The following is a 19,417-nucleotide window of genomic DNA, read 5'->3' on the forward strand; positions in this document are numbered from 1 at the left end:
AGTTGTAAATAATTGTATATATAGAAAGGATAAGATTGTAAAAAATATATAGATGTAAACGGAAAGATTGTAAGGAATGGAAGTCATGTAAACCCTTAGGGGTCACATTATGAATAAAGAAGAACTAAATTGTTCAATTTTCCAAAAAACAAAAAAAAAACATTTAACCAAAATTGGAATAATGACTTTTTTAGAAAAAAAATTCAATTTTCAACAATATAATTCAATTTGCAACAAAATTATTGAAATTTGAATTTAAAAAGGAAACCTTTTCAACCAAAAATGGAATAGTTAAATTTTCTGTAAAACAAAAATAAATTAAATAAAAAAAAACGAATTTTTGAAGAAAAAAAAAAGTTAATATTTCAACCAAAACATATTTTTAATTAAAACCCGTAGAAATTAACCAAAAAGGACGAATTTTCGAAAAATAATGTAACTTTGAAATAAAAAAGATAAGTTTTTAACCGGAAATTAAAAAAAAATAGCAAAAGATATATTTGCAGCCAAAGAGAAGAAGCTCTAACTGATAACATTTGAATAAAAAACAGTGGAATTTAACGAAAGAAAAAAGAAGATTTTTCTCCGAAACATTTGGTTTTTTTAATTTGAAAATATGGATGTTTTTAGTTTCCACCATAACTTTAAAAAATCGATAATTCAAAATACAAAGGAATGAAAACTGTATTATTTCTAATTGAAAGCGTTACAAATTGAAAAATTTCAGATTGCAATTTTTTTTTAATGAACAATTTTATAAGAAAGGAGTAGAAATTTTATCATTTCTAATTCGTATTGTTTCAAATTAAACAATCTGATTTTGAATTAAAGCATCTCGAATATGAATAATTTAAGATTAAAATTTCGAAAATGTGAACAGTTAAAAACGTTAAAAATGAAATATTTTTCGATTAGAATTTTCAAAATTTTCAAAAATTTCTTCTGAAGATTATGCTTTCAGTTATCAATTTTATTATTGGTTGAAAATATAATAATTTTCTTGAAAAGACATATAAGAATTTACATCTTTCTTGGATAAAAATGCAACTCTTCGGTTAAAAATACAACAATTTGGTTAAAAAGTCATAATTTTTTGTTGAAAATTCGACTGTTTAAATCTAATAATTGGGTGTTGCCGTTTTTTTTTTACAAATTCATCTGTTTTTGGGTAAAATTTAATTTTTTTTATAAAAATGCAACTGCTTGGTACAGATTTCAACTATTCTATTGAAAATTCATTCTTTTTGGTTGAAAAAATCGTCTTTACGGATTGAAAATTCGCCTTTTTGGATTAAAAATTCCATTTTTTCGCAGAAAATTATTTATTGTTTAAACATTCATATTTTGATCGTGAAAACTGGACTAAAATCTTTTTCAATAGAAAATTCAACTATTTTTGATTGCAAAATCTTTATTTGTTGGAAATTCGTCATTTTTGTTTTGGAAATTCTTTTTTTTTATGTGTAAATTTCATTCTATTTTGATTTAAATATAAATTATGACACTTTTTCGTTGGGAATTGTCTTTTTAAGTTCAATATTCCACTATTATGTTAAAAAATCAAGTACATTGTTAAAAAATAAGTGACTAACAAAATACTTGAATTTTCAATTAAAAAAATGAAATTTCCATAAAAAAATATTTTTAAACAAAAAAAAAAATAAACTTGATACCAAAAGAAGTGAATTTTCTGCTAAATTATTGAATATTCAAGTCAGAAAAATTAATTCATTACTAAAAAGTTGAATTTTCAACCCGTAAATATATATTTTCATAAAATAAAATTATTTTCAACTGAAACAAAAATAGATTCGATGAATTTTTAAATCCAAATTATTTGAATGAAATTGGATGCTTAATTCGATTTTCCTTCTTAGAAAATTATATTTTCAATTTGAAAATATGAATTTTTAACTAAGTAATTGAATTTTCTACCCGAAAATATAAATTTTCAACAAAAAACTTAATTTTCGACTAAAAATATTCTAAAACTGAAATTTTCACACAAAAAGTTCATTTTCAATTAAAAAAATATCAATTTTCTACCAAAAGATGTGAGTTTTCTACTAAATTATTAAATTTGAAAGTCAAAAAAAGTAATTCTTTACTAAAAAGTTGAAATTTTAACTCGAAAATATGAATTTTCGTAAAATAAAAATTTAATTTTCAACTGAAACAGAAATGATTTCGATGAATTGTTAAACCCAAATTCTTTGAATAAAATTAAATGATTGAAATTCCTTTCATTTAAAGTTGAAATATATTGCATTATATATTGCTAAATAAATAAATTTTCAAACAAACCAAGAAATTTATTTTCTATAAAACAATTTTATTTTCAATCCGAAGAAATATTAAATAAATTAAGTCAGAAAAATTAATTTTTTACTGAAAAGTTGAATTTTTGACCCATAAATATAAATTTTCATGTAATGAAAAACTTTATTTTCAACTGAAACAGAAATAAATTACATGAATTTTTAAACCCAAATGCTTTGAATTAAATAAAAATGCTCTAAATTCATATGATTTAAAGTTGAAATATACTGCATTTTCAATCCGACATAATTAATTTTGACAAAGAAATTAAATTTTCAACTAAGAACTTTATTTTCAACTAAAAAAGATTCATTTTCAACAAGAAGTGAATTTTTTACCAAATTGTTAAAAATCAAGCAATTCATATGAATTTTCAACAAAAAAATGTTGAATTTCCATTCATAAAAGAAACGTCAATTTTTAACCAAACGTTTGAATTTTATTACCAAATTGTTAATTCTGAAGTCAAAAAATGAATTTTCTACAAAAAAGTTCAATTTTCAACCCAAAATTATAATTTTTCATCAAAACATCAAATTTTCAAATAAAAAAGATGAATCTTCTACCAAAAAAAGTGAATTTTTCAATAAATTCTTGAAAATTCAAGCGAAAAAGACGAATTTTCTACAAAACAGTTGAATTGTCAACCCAAAAATATAAATTTTCAAAAAAAAACTAAATTTTCAACTAAAATAGGTGATTCTCCTTCTAAAAAAGTGTATTTTTCACCAAATTTTTGAAAATTCAATTCAAAAATATGAATTTTCTACAAAAAAGTTGAATCTTTTACCCGAAAATATGAATTTTTATAAAATAAAAAATTTAATCTTTAACTGAAAAAAAAGGAATTAGATGAATTTTGAAGCCAAATGCTTTGAATGAACTTAAAAGCTTTAAATTCCTTTCATCCAAAGTTCAAAAATATTGCATTTTCAACTAAATAAATGAATTTCCAAACAAACCTAGAAATTAATTTTTTATAAAACGATTGTATTTTCAATCCGACAAAAAATTTTAAACAAATTAATTGAATTTTCAACCCAAAAATATGAAATTTCAACAAAAAACTTGATTTTCAACTAAAAAAGATTCATTTTTTACAAAATAAAATGAATTTTTCACCAAATTGTTGAAAATTTAAGCAAATCATATGAATTTTCAACCTGCTTTAACAGAAATTTTCTTTGAAAAAATTCGTATTTTTGGATGAAAAATTCAATTCTTTCCGTAAAAACTTACTTTTAAGTTACAAAAATTCAACTTTTGATGTAACTTGTTACTTTTTGCAATAAAAATTTTTTCTGCTTTACGATAAATTTGATATTTTTTTTATAAAAATGCAACTATTTGCTCGGGAATTCAACAATTTTGTTAAAAAGTCATCCTTGTCAATTAAAAATTCGCCTTTTTGGATTGAAATTTCAAATTTTTTGGTAGAAAATTATTTCTTTTTAAAAAATTCATAGTTTGATCGTGAAAACTCGACTAAAATATTTTTCAAACGAAAATTCAACTTTTTCTTTTTTTTTAATTTATCTTTTTGATCTAAAACTTCATTTGTTATAAAAGAAATTTTATTTTTTTCATGAAAATGCAACTTTTTAGTTAAAAATGGTTCTTCTTTGCTTGATAATTCAACTAATTTCTTAAAAGTTAAATTATCTTCTTGTAAATTAATCTTTTTTAATTGAACATTCAACTATTTAGGTCAAAGTTAAACTACATTGTGAAATTTTTTTTATTATACTTCTTTTTTTTGTATAGAATTCATTTTTTAACAGAAAATGGAACTTTTCCATTTTTTAAGATTGATATTTTTGAGTTTCAAATTCGCGCTTATTTTGTAAGCAAATTATTTTTTAGTTTTAAATTTCATTTTTTTGTGTAAAAATGCATCAGTTTCATGGAAATTAATTTTTTATTGATTAGTCATATTTTTTATTTGAAAATTGAATTTTTGTAAAGAAAATTTGTCTTCTGGTTTTGAAGGTTCATTAATTTAGATAAACTTTTATTTATTTTTTGAGTAAAAAATCTTTATTTGTTGGAAATTCGTCTTTTTGGTTAAAAATTTTTTTCTTTTATTGTATAAATTATTTTATTGAAAATTTCAGTATTTTGTTAAAGAGTTATCTTTTAAAGTAGAAAAAACATTTGGAAATTTTAAATTTCTGTATGAAACACTGTTTTATTCCGCTTATAAAATATTCTATGGTCTTTTTATACTACTTCATGCTTTCCACTATAAAAAAATATTTTAAAAATATAAAAAAATTTGAAAACATCTACTTTGACTCGTCCTTTCACAGAACAATAATTTTATGTTTCTAAAATTCCGAACTACACAAGAAAAAGTTCCTAGAAATTAAAATATTAAATTTTTTCCCTTCAAACTGAAGGACTTACTCTTTTACTTCATTTTTTAAATGAATTCTAAACGTATTAATAATTTGTCTTTAAAAAAAAGCTATTTTTCATACATTACATTTGAATTTTCGCAGAACTCGGACCTTAAGAATATTGCATATTTCCAGGGAAAAAGGTAATTTTTTTCTTCGAGAAAAGGTGAAAAAAGGGGGAATTATCAACAGAATAATAATGATTCAATTTCTTATAACTTACCGAGATCTTGATCATCATCGATACTAAATACAGGTCCAGCGTTGTGAAAACGTTTGACGATTTCGCCATCCTTCAAAATTTTCTTCTCCGAATTACTATTCGTACTCGCCGAAGGATTCACGATATAATCGAAAATTTTACCCTTGACTTCTTGACTTTTTAGCCTCATTGCCTGGCCAATTTTTCCAAAAAGATCGGAATTATTGTTCCTTACTTTAGCAGGACTCGCCTCGTTCGAATTTGAGTCTGACATATTGGCGTTGCAAACAAGACAGTGCTGAGAATTGTGATCGACGAGATTAGAGACGACCTCGTCACCAAAGTATTCGTGAATTGCTGCGAATTTACGTTAAAAAATTATATTTAAAATAAAGACTTTTAGAGAAACATTTTAAGGAAAATGAAAACAAATTTTCTGATTTGATATCAAATTTCGAACGAGCGATAGATCAGAAGGGTAATAGGGTGATTTTTTCAGGAAAATAGGGGGAAAAAGATAATTTTTTAAAAATGAAATGAATATAGTTGTCATATTGAGTACAATTTGAAATTCTTTAAAATCGTAAGATTTCAAGTAGAAATATATTGTATTTTGAATCAAATAAATATTTTTTAAACAAAAGAAAAAGTAATTTTCTATAAAGCAATTGTATTTTCAATCCGAAAAAATATTTAATAACGGAATTGAATTTTTAACCAAAAAATATGAAATTTCTACACAAAAAGTTAATTTTCAATCAAAAAACGGTCATTTTCTACCAAAAGAAGCGAATGTTCTACTGAATTATTAAATTTTCAAGTCCGAACAATTAATTCCTTAATAAAAAGTTGAACTTTTAACCCGAAATTGTTAATTTTCATAATATTAAACATTTTAATTTCAACTGAAACAGAAATTAAATAGATGAAATTTAAAACCCAAATGCTATGGATTAAATTAAATGCTCTAAATTAATATGATTTAAAGCTGAAAAAATTGTATTTTCATTTCGAAAATATAAATTTTTCAAATTCATTCTATTTTCATTCCAAAAATATAAATTTTCAAGAAAAAAAGGTCATTTTCAACTAAAAAAGATTATTTTCTACCAATAATGGAAAATTTTCAACCAAATTGTTAGAAATTCAAGCAATCCATATGAATTTTCTAAAAAAAAGTCCACTTTCAACCAAACGTTTGAATTTTATTACCAAATTGTTAATTCTGAAGTCAAAAGATGGATTTTCTACAAAAAAGTTGAATTTTCAGCCCAAAAATATAAATTTTCAACAAAAAACTTAATTTTCTAAAATTATTAAATTATTAATTATTAATTAAATTAATAAATGATTTATTAAATTATTAATTAACTAAAAAAGATTATTTTCTACTAAAAAAGTTAATTTTTTACCAAAGTGTTAAAAAGTTAAGCAATCCATATGAATTTTCTAAAAAAAATTGAATTTTCATCAAAAAAGTACACTTTCAACAAATTCTTGAAAATTCAATCCCAAAATATAAATTTTCTACAAAAAAGGTTGAATTTTTAACCCCAAAATATGAATGTTCGTAAAATGAAAAATTTAATTTTCAACTGAAACAGAAATGATTTCGATGAATTTTTAAACCCAAATTCTTTGAATGAAATTAAATGATTGAAAATCCTTTCATTTAAAGTTAAAATATATTGCATTTTCAACTAAAGAAATTAATTTCCAAACAAAGAAATTAATTTTCTGTACAAAAATTTTATTTTCAATTAGAAAAAATATTTAACAAATTAGTTGAATTTTCAATCCAAAAATTTTAAATTTTCACAAAAAACTTATTTATCAACTAAAAAAGATGAACATTTTACCAAACAAGTGTATTTTCAGCAAATTCTTGAAAATTAAATCCCAAAATATGAATTTTCTCCAAAAAAATAGTTGAATTTTCAACTGGAACAGAAATAATTCATTTCTGTTTCAGTTAAAAATTCAACTTTTTTTGGTAGAAAATTCATATTTTGGAATTGAATTTTCATATTTTCATATTTTCATATTATGGGATTGAAATTATGAGTTTTTACAAAGTCATTGAATTTTCTCTTAGAAAATATAAATTTTCAACTAAAAAACATTATTTTCTGCCCAAAGAAGTGAATTTCCTACTAAATTATCGAATTTTCGAGTTCGAAAAATTAATTATTTAATAAAAAGTTGAAGTTTTAAACCGAAATTGTTAATTTTCATAATATTAAAAATTTCAATTTCAATTGAAACAGAAATGAATTAGATGAAATTTAAAACCCAAATGTTATGAATGAAATTAAATGCTCTCAATTCATATGATTTATACTTGAAATAAATTGCATTTTCATTTCGAAAATATAAATTTTTACAACGTAATTCTATTTTCAACCCAAAAATATAAATTTTCAACAAAAAAGGTAATTTTCAACTAAAAAGATTTTTTTCTACCAATAATGTAAATTTTCCATCAAATTATTAGAAATTCAAGCAATCCATATGAATTTTCTAAAAAAAAGTCCACTTTTAACCAAACATTTGAATTTTATTACCAAATGGTTAATGCTGAAGTCAAAAGATAAATTTTCTACAAAAAAGTTGAACTTTCAACCCAAAAATAGAAATTTTCAACAAAAAACTTAATTTTCAACTAAAAAATATTATTTTCTGCTAAAAAAAGTGAATTTTTTACCAAATTGTTAAAAATTCAAGCAATTCCTATGAATTTTATAAAAAAAACTTGCATTTTCTAAAAAAAAATGTCCATTTTTAATCAAACGTTTGAATTTTACTACGAAATTGTTAATTCTGAAGTCAAAAGATGAATTTTCTACAAAAAAAGTTGAATTTTCAGCCCAAAAATAGAAATTTTCAACAAAAAACTTAATTTTCAACTAAAAGAGATTATTTTCTGCTAAAAAAGTGAATTTTTTACCAAATTATTAAAAATTCAAGCAATTCATATGAATTCTCTACAAAAAAGCTGAATTTTCAGCCCTAAAATATAAATTTTTAACAAAAACTTAATTTTCAACTAAAAAAGATTATTTTCTGCCAAAAAAGTGAATTTTTTATCAAATTGTTAAAAATTCAAGTAATTCATATAAATTTTCATTTTAAAAACTGTCAATTTTTAACCAAACGTTTGAATTTTATTACCAAACTATTAATTCTGAAGTCAAAAGATAAATTTTCTACAAAAAAGTTGAATTTTCAACCCAAAAATATCAAGTTTCAAGAAAAAACTTAATTTTCAACTAAAAAAAGATGAATCTACTAAAAAAAGTGCATTTTTCACAAAATTTTTGAAAATTTAATTCCAAAATATGAATTTTCTACCAAAAAAGTTGCATCCTTAACCCGAAAAATATGAATTTTCATCAAATAAAAAATTTTATTTTCAACTAAAACAGAAATTAATTAGATGAATTTTCAAACCCAAATGCCTTAAATGAAATTGAATGCTTTAAGATCCTTTGATTTTAAGATAAAATATCTTGTATTTTCAACGAAAAAAAGGAATTTCCCAATAAACCAAAAAATTAATTTTCTATAAACAATTGTATTTGCAAAACGAAAAAATTAATGCTGGAAAAAGTATTTGAATTTTCAACCCCAAAATATGAAATTGCCACAAAAGAAGTTAATTTTCAATCAAAAAAGTTTAATTTTCTGCCAAATTACTGAGTTTTCAATTCAGAGGAAGTAATTTTTTACTCAAAAGTTGAACTTTTAACCCAAAAATACGAATTTTCATAAAGTAAACAATTTAATTTTCAAATAAAACAGATCAATTAGATGAATTTTTTACTCTAAATGCTATAAATGAAATGAAATGCTTTAAACTACTTTGATTTAAAGTTGAAACATATTGCATTTTCAACTTAATAGAACATTTTTAAAATAAGCCAAAAAACTTTGACAAAGTATTTGAATTTTCAATCCAAAAATATGAAATTTTCACAAAAAAGTAAATTTTCTACTAAATTATTTAATTTTCAAGTCAGAAAAATTAATTCTTTACTGAAAAGTTGAATTTTCAACTGAAACAGAAGTGAATTAGATTCATTTTTAAACCCAAATGCTTTGAATGAAATTAAATACTTTAAATTCCTTTGATTTAATGTTGTAATATATTACACTTTTAACTAAATAAATGAATTCCCCCCCAAAAAAAACAGGAATTAATTTTTTCTTAAGAAAAAATTATATTTTCAATTTGAGAATATAAATTTTTAACAAAGTAATTGAATTTTTTACCCGAAAATAGAAATTTTCAACAAAAAACTTGATTTTCAACTAAAAAAGATTAATTTTCTACAAAGTAAAAATGTGAATTTTGTCACCAAATTGTTAAAAATTCAAGCAATTCATATTACCTTGATATCCATTAGCAACCATGCTGACGTACTGAGTGTGTTTTTGTAAAAAAGAAGCAACCACCATGTGAGTGTATCGATCTTCTTCTTGCCGGCCGCTTCCCAGAAAACAGAGATGTTCTCCACCTGCATTAGAACCAACTGCTAAAGCCTGACGTTGTGCTTGCAACAATCCCTGAACTGCTGTCGCAAATGCCGCCGGTTCTTGCAACATCTTAATTAAAAGTGTCGCAATTAATATAAAATTATCAAATACTTACATTATTCAATTATTACTGGCTGTAATCCAAAGGGACAAATTTACCAGTTGAATTTTCACCAAAAAGGATAAATTCTTAACAAAAAAAAATTGAATTTTCAACCAAATGTTTGAATTTTCAAATAAAAGACATTCAACTTCAACAAAAAATAACTGCATTATCAAGCAATATGAATTTTCATAAAAAAAGTTAATTTTTAACCAAATTTTGGAATTTTTCACCAATTTAATCATTCTGAAGACAAAAAGACTAATTATCTACAAAACAGTTGGATTTTTAATTCAAAAATATAATTTTTCAACAAAAAAAATTAGTTTTTAACCAAATTGTTTAAATTTTAGCAAATTAATTCAATTGTCCACCAAAAAGGGTGATTTTTTAACAAAACAGTTGAATTTTCAATCCAAAAATATCAATTTTCAACAAAAAAGTTAAATTTTAACCAAAATAGATGAATTTTTCACCAAATAGATTAATTTTCAGCAAAACAATTCAATTTTCAACAAAATGTTTGAATTTTCAAATAAAAGACAGTGAACTTCAACAAAAAATAGTTGCACTATCAAGCAATATGAATTTTCATAAAAAAAGTTAATTTTCAGCCAAATTTTTGAATTTTTTACGAAGTTATTAATTTCGAAGCCAAAAAGATTCATTATCTACAAAAAAGTTGGATTTTCAATTAAAAAATATAAATTTTCAAAAAAAAAGAACTTTTATCAAAAAAGATGAATTATTAACCAAATAGTTTAATTTTTAGCAAAATGATGCAATTTGAATAGAAAATAGTGGAATTTTCAACCAAAAAGGGTGATTTTTTAACAAAACAGTTGAATTTTCGATCCAAAAAAGTTAATTTTCAACCAAATAGTTTAATTTTCATCTGAATAATTCAATTTTCAATCAAAATAGTCGAATTTTCAACCAAAACGGGTGATATTTTAACAAAACATTTGAATTTTCAATAAAAAAATATCAATTTTCAACAAAAAAGTTAATTTTTAACCAAAAAAGATTCATTTTGAACCAAATAGTTTAATTTTCAGCAAAATAATTAAATTTTCAAACAATTAGTCGAAATTTCAACCCAAAAGAGTGATTTTTTAACCAAACAGTTGGATTTTTCACCAAATAGTTTAATTTTCAACAAAATGTTTGAATTTTCAAATAAAAGACACTTTCAATTCATTTTCAATTCAAAAATATGAATATTCAACAAAAAATGTTTAGTTTTTAATCAAAAAAGATTCATTTTTAACCAAATAGTTTAGTTTTCAACAAATTTATTCAATTGTCCACCAAAAACGGTGATTTTTTAACAAAACAGTTGAATTTTCATTCCAAAAATATCAATTTTCAACAAAAAAGTAAATTTTTAACCAAAAAAAAAATTCATTTTTAACCAAATAGTTTAATTTTCAGCAAAATAATTAAATTTTTAAACAATTAGTCGAAATTTCAACCAAAAAGGGTGATGTTTTGACAAAACAGTTGGATTTTCCATTGAAAAATATAAATTTTCAACAAATAAATTAGTTTTTAACCAAAAAATTATAATTTTTAAGCAAATAGTTTAATTTTCAGCAAAATAATTAAATTTTCAAAAAAGTAGTCGAATGTTCAACAAAAAAGGGTGATTTATTAACAAAACAGTTGAATTTTCAATCAAAAAATATAAATTTTCAACAAAAAAGTTGATTTGTAATCAAAGAAGTTTAATTTTTAACCAAATAGTTTAATTTTCAGCAAAATAATTAAATTTTCAAACAATTGGTCGAATTTTCAGCCAAAAAGGGTGATTTTTCAACAAAACAATTGAATTTTCAATCTAAAAATATAAATTTTCAACAAAAAAGTAAATTTTTAGCCAAAAAAGATTCATTTTTAACCAAATAGTTTAATTTTCAGCAAAATAATTAAATTTTTAAACAATTAGTCGAAATTTCAACCAAAACAGTTGAATTTTTTTCTTAACAAAAAAGTTGAATTTTCCATCCAAAAATATAAATCTTTAACAAAAAAGTAATTTTCTAACCAAAATAGATGAATTTTTCACTAAATAATTTATTTTCAGCAAGACAATTCAATTTTCAACAAAAAAGGGTGATTTTTTAACAAAACAGTTGAATTTCCAACAAACAAATAAAAATGTCAGCCAAATGCTCGAATTTTCAAATAAAAGAGACAAAAGCTCAACAAAAAACATGTGCATTATCAATTTGCAACGAAAATAGTGGAATTTTAAACCAAAAAGGGTGATTTTTTAACAAAACATTTGAATTTTCAATTCAAAAATATAAAGTTTCAACCAAAAATGTAATTTTTAAACAAAAAAGATTATTTTTTAAACAAATAGTTTAATTTTCAGCAAAATAATTCCATTTTCAATAAAATAGTGGAATTTTGAAAAAAAAGGTGATTTTTTAACAAAACAGTCAGACTTTTCAATAAAAAAATTGAAATTTTCAACAAAAAAAAGTTAATTTTTAATCAAAAAAGATTAATTTTTAACCAAATAGTTTAATTTTCAGCAAAATCATTAAATTTTCAACCTAACCGGATGATTTCCTAAAAAAAATTGAATTTTCAACAACAAAGTTATTTTCACACCAAATGGTCGAATTTTCAAATAGAAGAGACTAAACTTTATCAACCCGTTATGAATTATCGACGAAAAAGGTAAATTTTTAACCCGAAAATATGAATTTTCAACAAAAAAGTTAATTTTCAACCAAGTGTATATTTTTGGTGGATTATTCTTCCACTTTCAAAATTTATCTTTTTAATTGGAAATATATCTGCTTGGTTAAAATTCGTCTCCTTTGTTGAAAATTGAACTATATTTTTTCTTGAAAATTCGTCTTTATTTGTGATGAAAACTGAAATATTTCCTCGAAAATTTGTCTTTATTTTTGTTTAAAATTAATTTTTTTACACTGAAAATTTAACTTTTTCATTTTTTGTTGAGAATTACCATTTTTCGGTAGAAAAAAATCTTTCTTGTAGAAAATTCATCTACTTAGTTGAAAATTATTTTTAAAAATATAAAAAATTATAATAAATTATATTAAATGTTCTATTTTTTAGAAAATGTAACTATTCGATTTTTTGTTAAGAATTCGTTTGCTTGGCTGCAAAAATTATGTTTTGTTAAAAATTCGGGTTTTAAATAGAAAATTCATCTTTTGGTTTGAAAATTCCGCTTTTTGGTCAAAAATTAATATTTTTTATTTAAAATTCATATTTTAAATTGAAAATTAATTGATTATTTTCAAAACTCGTTTTTTGTGTTTAAAAAATATTAATTTTCTTTCAATTCACTTTTTTGGTTAAAAATTTATATTTTCAGATAGATTTAACTGTTCAGTAGAAAATTCATCTTAGTTTGAAAAATGATCTTTATTGAATGAAATATTAATGATTTGGTTGAAAATTCATGAATTTGGTTGAAGATTCATATCTTTGGTCGGCTTTATTTTTGTTGAAAATTAATATTTCTTAGTTGAAAATTCAATTATTCGGTTAAAAGTTCATGCAGTTTATTAAAAATTGGCATTTTTTGTTAGAAATTTAATCTATTTATTTATAAATTATTTATTTTTGATTGAGAGTTCGCATTTAATTGAAAATTCATCTCTTTTGTTAAAAAATTAATTACTGATACTGAAAGTTTAATTATTCTATTTTTAGTTTTAGTGTGAAAATTTATTTTCCTAGTTAGAAATTTATATATGTTATTAAAACTATCTGTTTAGGTAAAAGATTTATCTTTTGGGTTTAAAATTGACTTATTTTATTGACAATTCAGGATTTTTTTTTAAATTTATTATTTTAACTGAAAATTTAATTCTTCTATTTTAGTTTCAAATCTCATTTTTTATAGAAAAAAAACTATTTTGTTCAAAATTCATGTACTTTGTTCAAAATGAGCCTTTTTTAGTAAAAATGAATCTTTTGGGTTGGAAATTCAAACTATTTGGTTTAAAATTCATGTATTATGTTCAAAATTGGTCTTTTTTAGTAGAAGATTATTCTTCATCTTGCTTCAAAATTTATCTTTTTAATTGAAAATTTATCAGCTTGGTTAAAATTCAACTCTTTTGTTGAAAATTGACCTATTTTCTTGAAAATTCGTTTTTATTTTTCTTGAAAATTGAAATCTTTTCTCGAAAATTCGTCTATTTTGGTTAAAAGTTAATTTTTGTAACTGAAAATTCAACTCTTCCATTTTTGGTGAAAAATTAATATTTTTAGTTGTACATTCAATCATTGGTTTAAAAGTGCATGCCTTTTGTTGAAATTTAGCACTTTTTGGTAGAAAAATAATCTTCTTTGTAGAAAAGTCATTTTTTTGTTGTTGAAAATTTATACTTTAAGTTGAAAATTAATTAATTTGGCTAAAAAATCGTTTTTCTGTTTGATTAAAAATTACTTTTCTAAATGCAAATTGAAATATTCTAGTTTTGGCTTGCAATTTTATCTTCTTTAGTTGAAAATTTATATAAACTTTGTTGAAAATTAAAACTATTTTCTCGAAAATTCAACTATTCCATTTTTGGTTGAAAATTAATATTTTTTAGTTGTAGATTCGAGTATTCGATTAAAAGTTCATGAATTTTGTTGAAATTCAGCATTTTTTTGGTCGAAAATTGATCTTCTTCTTTGAAAATTAATCTATTTAGTTAAAACTTATTTATTTTTGTTGATATTTCACATTTAATTGAAGATTCATCTCTTTTCTTGAAAATTAAACTATTTTCTTAAAAATTCCTCTTTATTTTTGTTGAAAATTAATATTTTTCGTTGAAAATTAATGTTTTTTAGTTGTAAATTCAATTATTCGTTTAAAATTCATGCATTTTGTTAAATATTAGAATTTTTGGTAAAAAATTCATTTTCGTGGTAGAAAAGCAGCCATTTTTTTTGTTAAAAATTTATAAATTGATAATTAATTAATTTAGCTGAAAACACGTTTTTCTGTTTGCTTAAAAGCCACTTTTCTAAATGCAAATTTAATTATTCTAGTTTTTATTTGACAATTGTTTTATCTTTATTTGAAAATTTATTTAAATTTTTTTGAAAATTGAACTGTTTTCTCGAAAATTCGCCTTTATTTTTGTTGAAAGTTAATTTTTTAAGTTGTAAATTCGATTATACTTTTAACATTTCATGCATTTTGTTGAAAATTCGCATTTTTTGGTAGAAAATTCGTTTTTTTTTTTTGAAAATTAATCTATTTAGTTAAAAAATATTTATTTTTGTTGATAGTTCCCATTTAATTAAAAATTGAACAATTTTTTCGAAAATTTCTCTTTATTTTTGTTGAAAATTAATGATTTTTAGTTGTAAATTAAATTATTCGATTAAAAAATCATGCATTTTGTTAAAAACTCACATTTTGTGGTAGAAAATTTATCTTATTCCTTGAAAATTAATCTATTTAGTTAAAAATTATTGATTTTTGTTAGGAGTTCACATTTAATGGAAAATTCATCTCATTTGTTGAAAATTAGCATTTTTTGGTAAAAAATGTATACTTTAAGTTGAAAATTAATTAATTTTCCTAAAAACTCTGTTTTCTGTTTGCTTAAAAAAAGTTTATTTGAAAATTGTTTTATCTTTATTTGAAAATTTATTTACATTTTGTTGAAAATTGAATTTCTTTCTCGAAAATTCGCCTTTATTTTTCTTGAAAATTAATATTTTGGACTGAAAATTCAACTATTCCATTTTTGGTTGAAAATTAATATTTTTTAGTTGTAAATTCGATTATACTGTTAAAATTTCATGCATTTTGTTGGAAATTCGCCTTTTTTGGTCGAAAATTAATATCCTTTGTAGCAGTCTTTTTTTTTGTTGAAAATTTATACTTTAAGTTGAAAATTAATTCACTTTGCTAAAAAATCCTTTTTCTGTTTGTTTAAAAGCCACTTTTCTAAATGCAAATTGAACTGCTCTAGATTTAGATTGTAATTTCATCTATTTAGTTGAAAATTTATATATTTTTTCTTGAAAATTGAACTGTTTTCTCGAAAATTCGTCTTTATTTTTGTTAATAATTAATATTTTAGACTGAAAATTCAACTACTCTATTTTTGGATGAAAATTAGTATTTTTTAATTGTAAATTCGATTAAAAAGTTTAAATTTCATGCATTTTGTTGAAAATCCGCATTTTTTGGTAGAATATTCGTTTTTTTTAAATTATTCTATTTAGTTAAAAAATATTTATTTTTGTTGATAGTTCACATTTAATTGACAATTGAACTATTTTTTCGAAAATTCCTCTTTATTTTTGTTGAAAATTAATATTTTTTAATTGTAAATTTGATTATACTCTTAAAATTTCATGCATTTTGTTGGAAATTCGCCTTTTTTGGTAGAAAATTCGTATTGTTTTTGTTTGAAAACTAATCTATTCAGTTAGAAATTATTTATTTTTGTTAAGAGTTCACATTTAATTGAAAATTCATCTCTTTTGTTGAAAATTGAACTATTTTCTCGTAAATTCCTCTTTATTTTTGTTGAAAATTGATATTATTTACTTGCAAATTTAATCATTCGTTTAAAAGTTCATGCATTTTGTTGAAAATTAGCATTTTTTGGTGGAAAATTAATATTTTTTGTAGCAGTCTTTTTTTTGTTGAAAATTTATACTTTAAGTTGAAAATTAATTAATTTTGCAAAAAAATCATTTTTCTGTTTGTTTAAAAGCCACTTTTCTAAATGAAAATTGAACTATTTTAGTTTTGGCTTAAAAATTTATACATTTTGTTAAAAATTAAAACTATTTTCTCAAAAATTCGTATATTTTAGTTAAAAGTTACCTTTTTAACTGAAAATTCAACTATTCCATTTGTGGTTGAAAATTAATATTTTTTAGTTGTAAATTCGATTATACAGTTAAAAGTTCATGCTCTTTTTTTTAATTTGCCTTTTTTGGTAGAAAATTCATCTTTTTGTTAGAAAATTAATCTATTTAGTTAAAAATTATTTATTTTTGTTAAAAGTTCAGATTTAATTAAAAATTCATCTCATTTCTTAAAAATTAGCATTTTTTGGTAAAAAAATTTATACTTTAAGTTGAAAATCAATTAATTTAGCTAAAAACTCGTTTTCCTGTTTGTTTAAAAGCCACTTTTCTAAATGCAAATTGAACTATTCTAGTCTTTATTTGAAATTTTTTATCTTTATTTGCAAATTTATTTAAATTTTGTTGAAAATTGAACTGTTTTCTCGAAAAAACGCCTTTATTTTTGTTAAAAATTAATATTTTAGACTGAAAATTCAACTTTTCCATTATTGGTTGAAAATTAATATTTTTTAGTTGTAAATTCAATTAAACTGTTAAATATAATGCATGTTTTGGTAGAAAATTCGTATTTTTTTTGTTTGAAAATTAATCTCTTTGGTTGAAAATTGAACTATTTTTTCGAAAGTTCCTCTCTATTTTTGTTGAAAATTAATATTTTTCAGTTTTAAATTCAATTAATCATTTAAAATTCATGCATTTTGTTAAAAAGTAGCATTTTTTGGTAGAAAATTCATTTTCTTGGTAGAAAAGCCATTTTTTTGGTTGAAAATTTTTAAGTTGATAATTAATTAATTTTGCTGAAAACTCGTTTTCTGTTTGTTTAAAAGGTAATTTTCTAAATGCAAACTGAACTTTTCTAGTCTTTATTTGAAATTTTTTTATCTTTATTTGAAAATTTATTTAAATTTTGTTAAAAATTGAACTGTTGAAAATTCGCATGTTTTGGTAGAAAATTCGTATTATTTTTGTTTGAAAACTAATCTATTCAGTTAGAAATTATTTATTTTTGTTGATAGTACACATTTAATTAAAAATTCATCTCTTTGGTTCAAATCTGAACTCTTTTTCGAAAATTCCCCTCTATTTTTGTTGAAAATTAATGCTTTTCGGTTGTGAAATCAATTATTCGTTAAAAATTCATGCATTTTGTTAAAAAGTAGCATTTTTTGGTAAAAAATTAATTTTCTTTGTAGAAAGGCCATTTTTTTGTTGTTGAAAATTTATAAGTTGATAATTAATTAATTTTGCTGAAAACTCCTTTTCCAGTTTGTTTAAAAGCCAATTTTATAAATTTAAATTGAACTGTTCTAGATTTATGTTCTAAATTTATCTTTTTTAGTTGAAAATTTATATATTTTTTGTTGAAAATTGAACTGTTTTCTCGAAAATTTGTCTTTATGTTTGTTGAAAACTAATATTTTAGACTAAAAATTCGATTATTCGGGTAAAAGTTCATGCATTTCGTTGAAAATTTGCGTTTTTTGGTTAAAAATTAATTTTCTTTGTAGAAATGCCATTTTTTATTTTAATTTATCAGTTGAAAATTAATTAATTTATTAATTAATTGAACTGTTTTCTCGAAAAAACGCCTTTATTTTTGTTGAAAATAAATATTTTATACTGAAAATTAAACTGTTCCATTTTTGGTTGTAAATTCGATTAAACTGTTAAATATAATGCACTTTGTGGTAGAAAATTCGTTTTTTTTTTTAATTAATCTATTTAGTTAAAAATTATTTATTTTTGCTAAAAATCCTGTTTTCTGTTTGCTTAAAACCTACATTTCTAATTGCAAATTTAACAATTCTATTTTTTATTTAAAAATTGATCTCCTTCGGTTAAAAATGTATATAAATTGAGTTAAAAATGAAAATAATTTTCTCGAAAATTCGTCCTTAAATTGGTTAGTTTGTAAATTCAATTATATTCAAAGTTTGGTGTTGATTTTTCGAAAATATTTACCAGATTGCAGTCCAAGTGAAAGGCAGTGGGCAGATGTCCCGCGTTGTATTGTTCCGCAGGCCTGCAGTCAACCAGGAAAAACCTGACGGAATCGACGGAACCGTTTGGCGTCGACGCCTCAACGGTATTTTCGACCAATTCCTGGGCAGCGACAGGCAAACAGAGTGCGTGAGTGATCAACTTTTCATCTCCGCCCTCGCCAAACATTATGCAGTACAAATCTTGTTTGAAGGACGCAGGTGTCTTCATGGCATAATATTGCGCCAGAGAGCAAAAATCTGTCACGTCGTCAGCCTCCAGAGCACAAGGCATTGCCGCTAAAGTGTTCACGATACTTTCCTTCTCCTCGTCCTTCATGCTCAGAATTTGTTCTCTGCAGAAAATAATTAGAGACCGAATCGGAAACTTTTTAAATTTTTCAAAGTTAGGCGTTACAAAGTTATGCGAAAGTTAATTCTCAACCAGGAAAGATAATTTTTTCATAAAATAGTTTTATATTTTTATCTAAAAACGATACATTTTTAAAGAAAAATAAAATCATGTAATGTTCATTAAAAAAAAAATAATAATTTCCAGCAAAAAGATACGTATTTTTAATCAGTTGAATTCCGTAAAAATGTCGAATTTTTTTTACCAAATAATTGAATTTTCAACCAAATTAGTTCAATTTTCAACCAAAGAGATGATTTTTCAACCAAATAGCTACACTTTCTGATTTAAAAAATTCATTTTTAACCAAACAAAAGGAATTTCTAACAGAATAGATTAATTTTCTAACAAAATAGTTTAAATTTCAACTAAAAATATCAGTTTTTAACCAAAAACAGAACAATGAAATTTTCAATTGAAAAAAAAACTAATTAAAAAAAACAACTAATTATTAAATAGTTGAATTCATCGAAAAAAAGACGATTTAAAAAATATATATTTGAATACTCAACTAAATATATGAATTTTTAAAAAACAAGTTTAATTTTTCTAGCTAAATCGATCAAATTAATTCCAAAGTAACCAAATTAACGTCCTTTTTAAAAGTTAATTTTCAATTAAGAAAGATGATTTTTTAACGAA

The 19,417-nt window shown here is 22.1% G+C and overlaps 1 protein-coding gene across 3 annotated transcripts in view; it reads right to left on the reverse strand.

Moving 5' to 3' along the window:
• Positions 1-19,417, reverse strand: part of LOC117177877 (TBC1 domain family member 23) — a 156,814-nt gene that overhangs the window by 125,547 nt on the left and 11,850 nt on the right. For all 3 annotated transcript variants that reach the window (XM_033368922.1, XM_033368921.1, XM_033368919.1), the window contains exons 5-7: positions 18,347-18,719; positions 9,312-9,525; positions 4,942-5,277 (exon numbers count right to left, since the gene is read on the reverse strand). In XM_033368922.1, coding sequence (XP_033224813.1) covers positions 4,942-5,277; positions 9,312-9,525; positions 18,347-18,719 — 923 coding nt within the window. The remainder of the gene's footprint in view (positions 1-4,941; positions 5,278-9,311; positions 9,526-18,346; positions 18,720-19,417) is intronic.

Source organism: Belonocnema kinseyi, chromosome 8 (assembly GCF_010883055.1).
Source record: "Belonocnema kinseyi isolate 2016_QV_RU_SX_M_011 chromosome 8, B_treatae_v1, whole genome shotgun sequence".
Taxonomy (NCBI): domain Eukaryota; kingdom Metazoa; phylum Arthropoda; class Insecta; order Hymenoptera; family Cynipidae; genus Belonocnema; species Belonocnema kinseyi.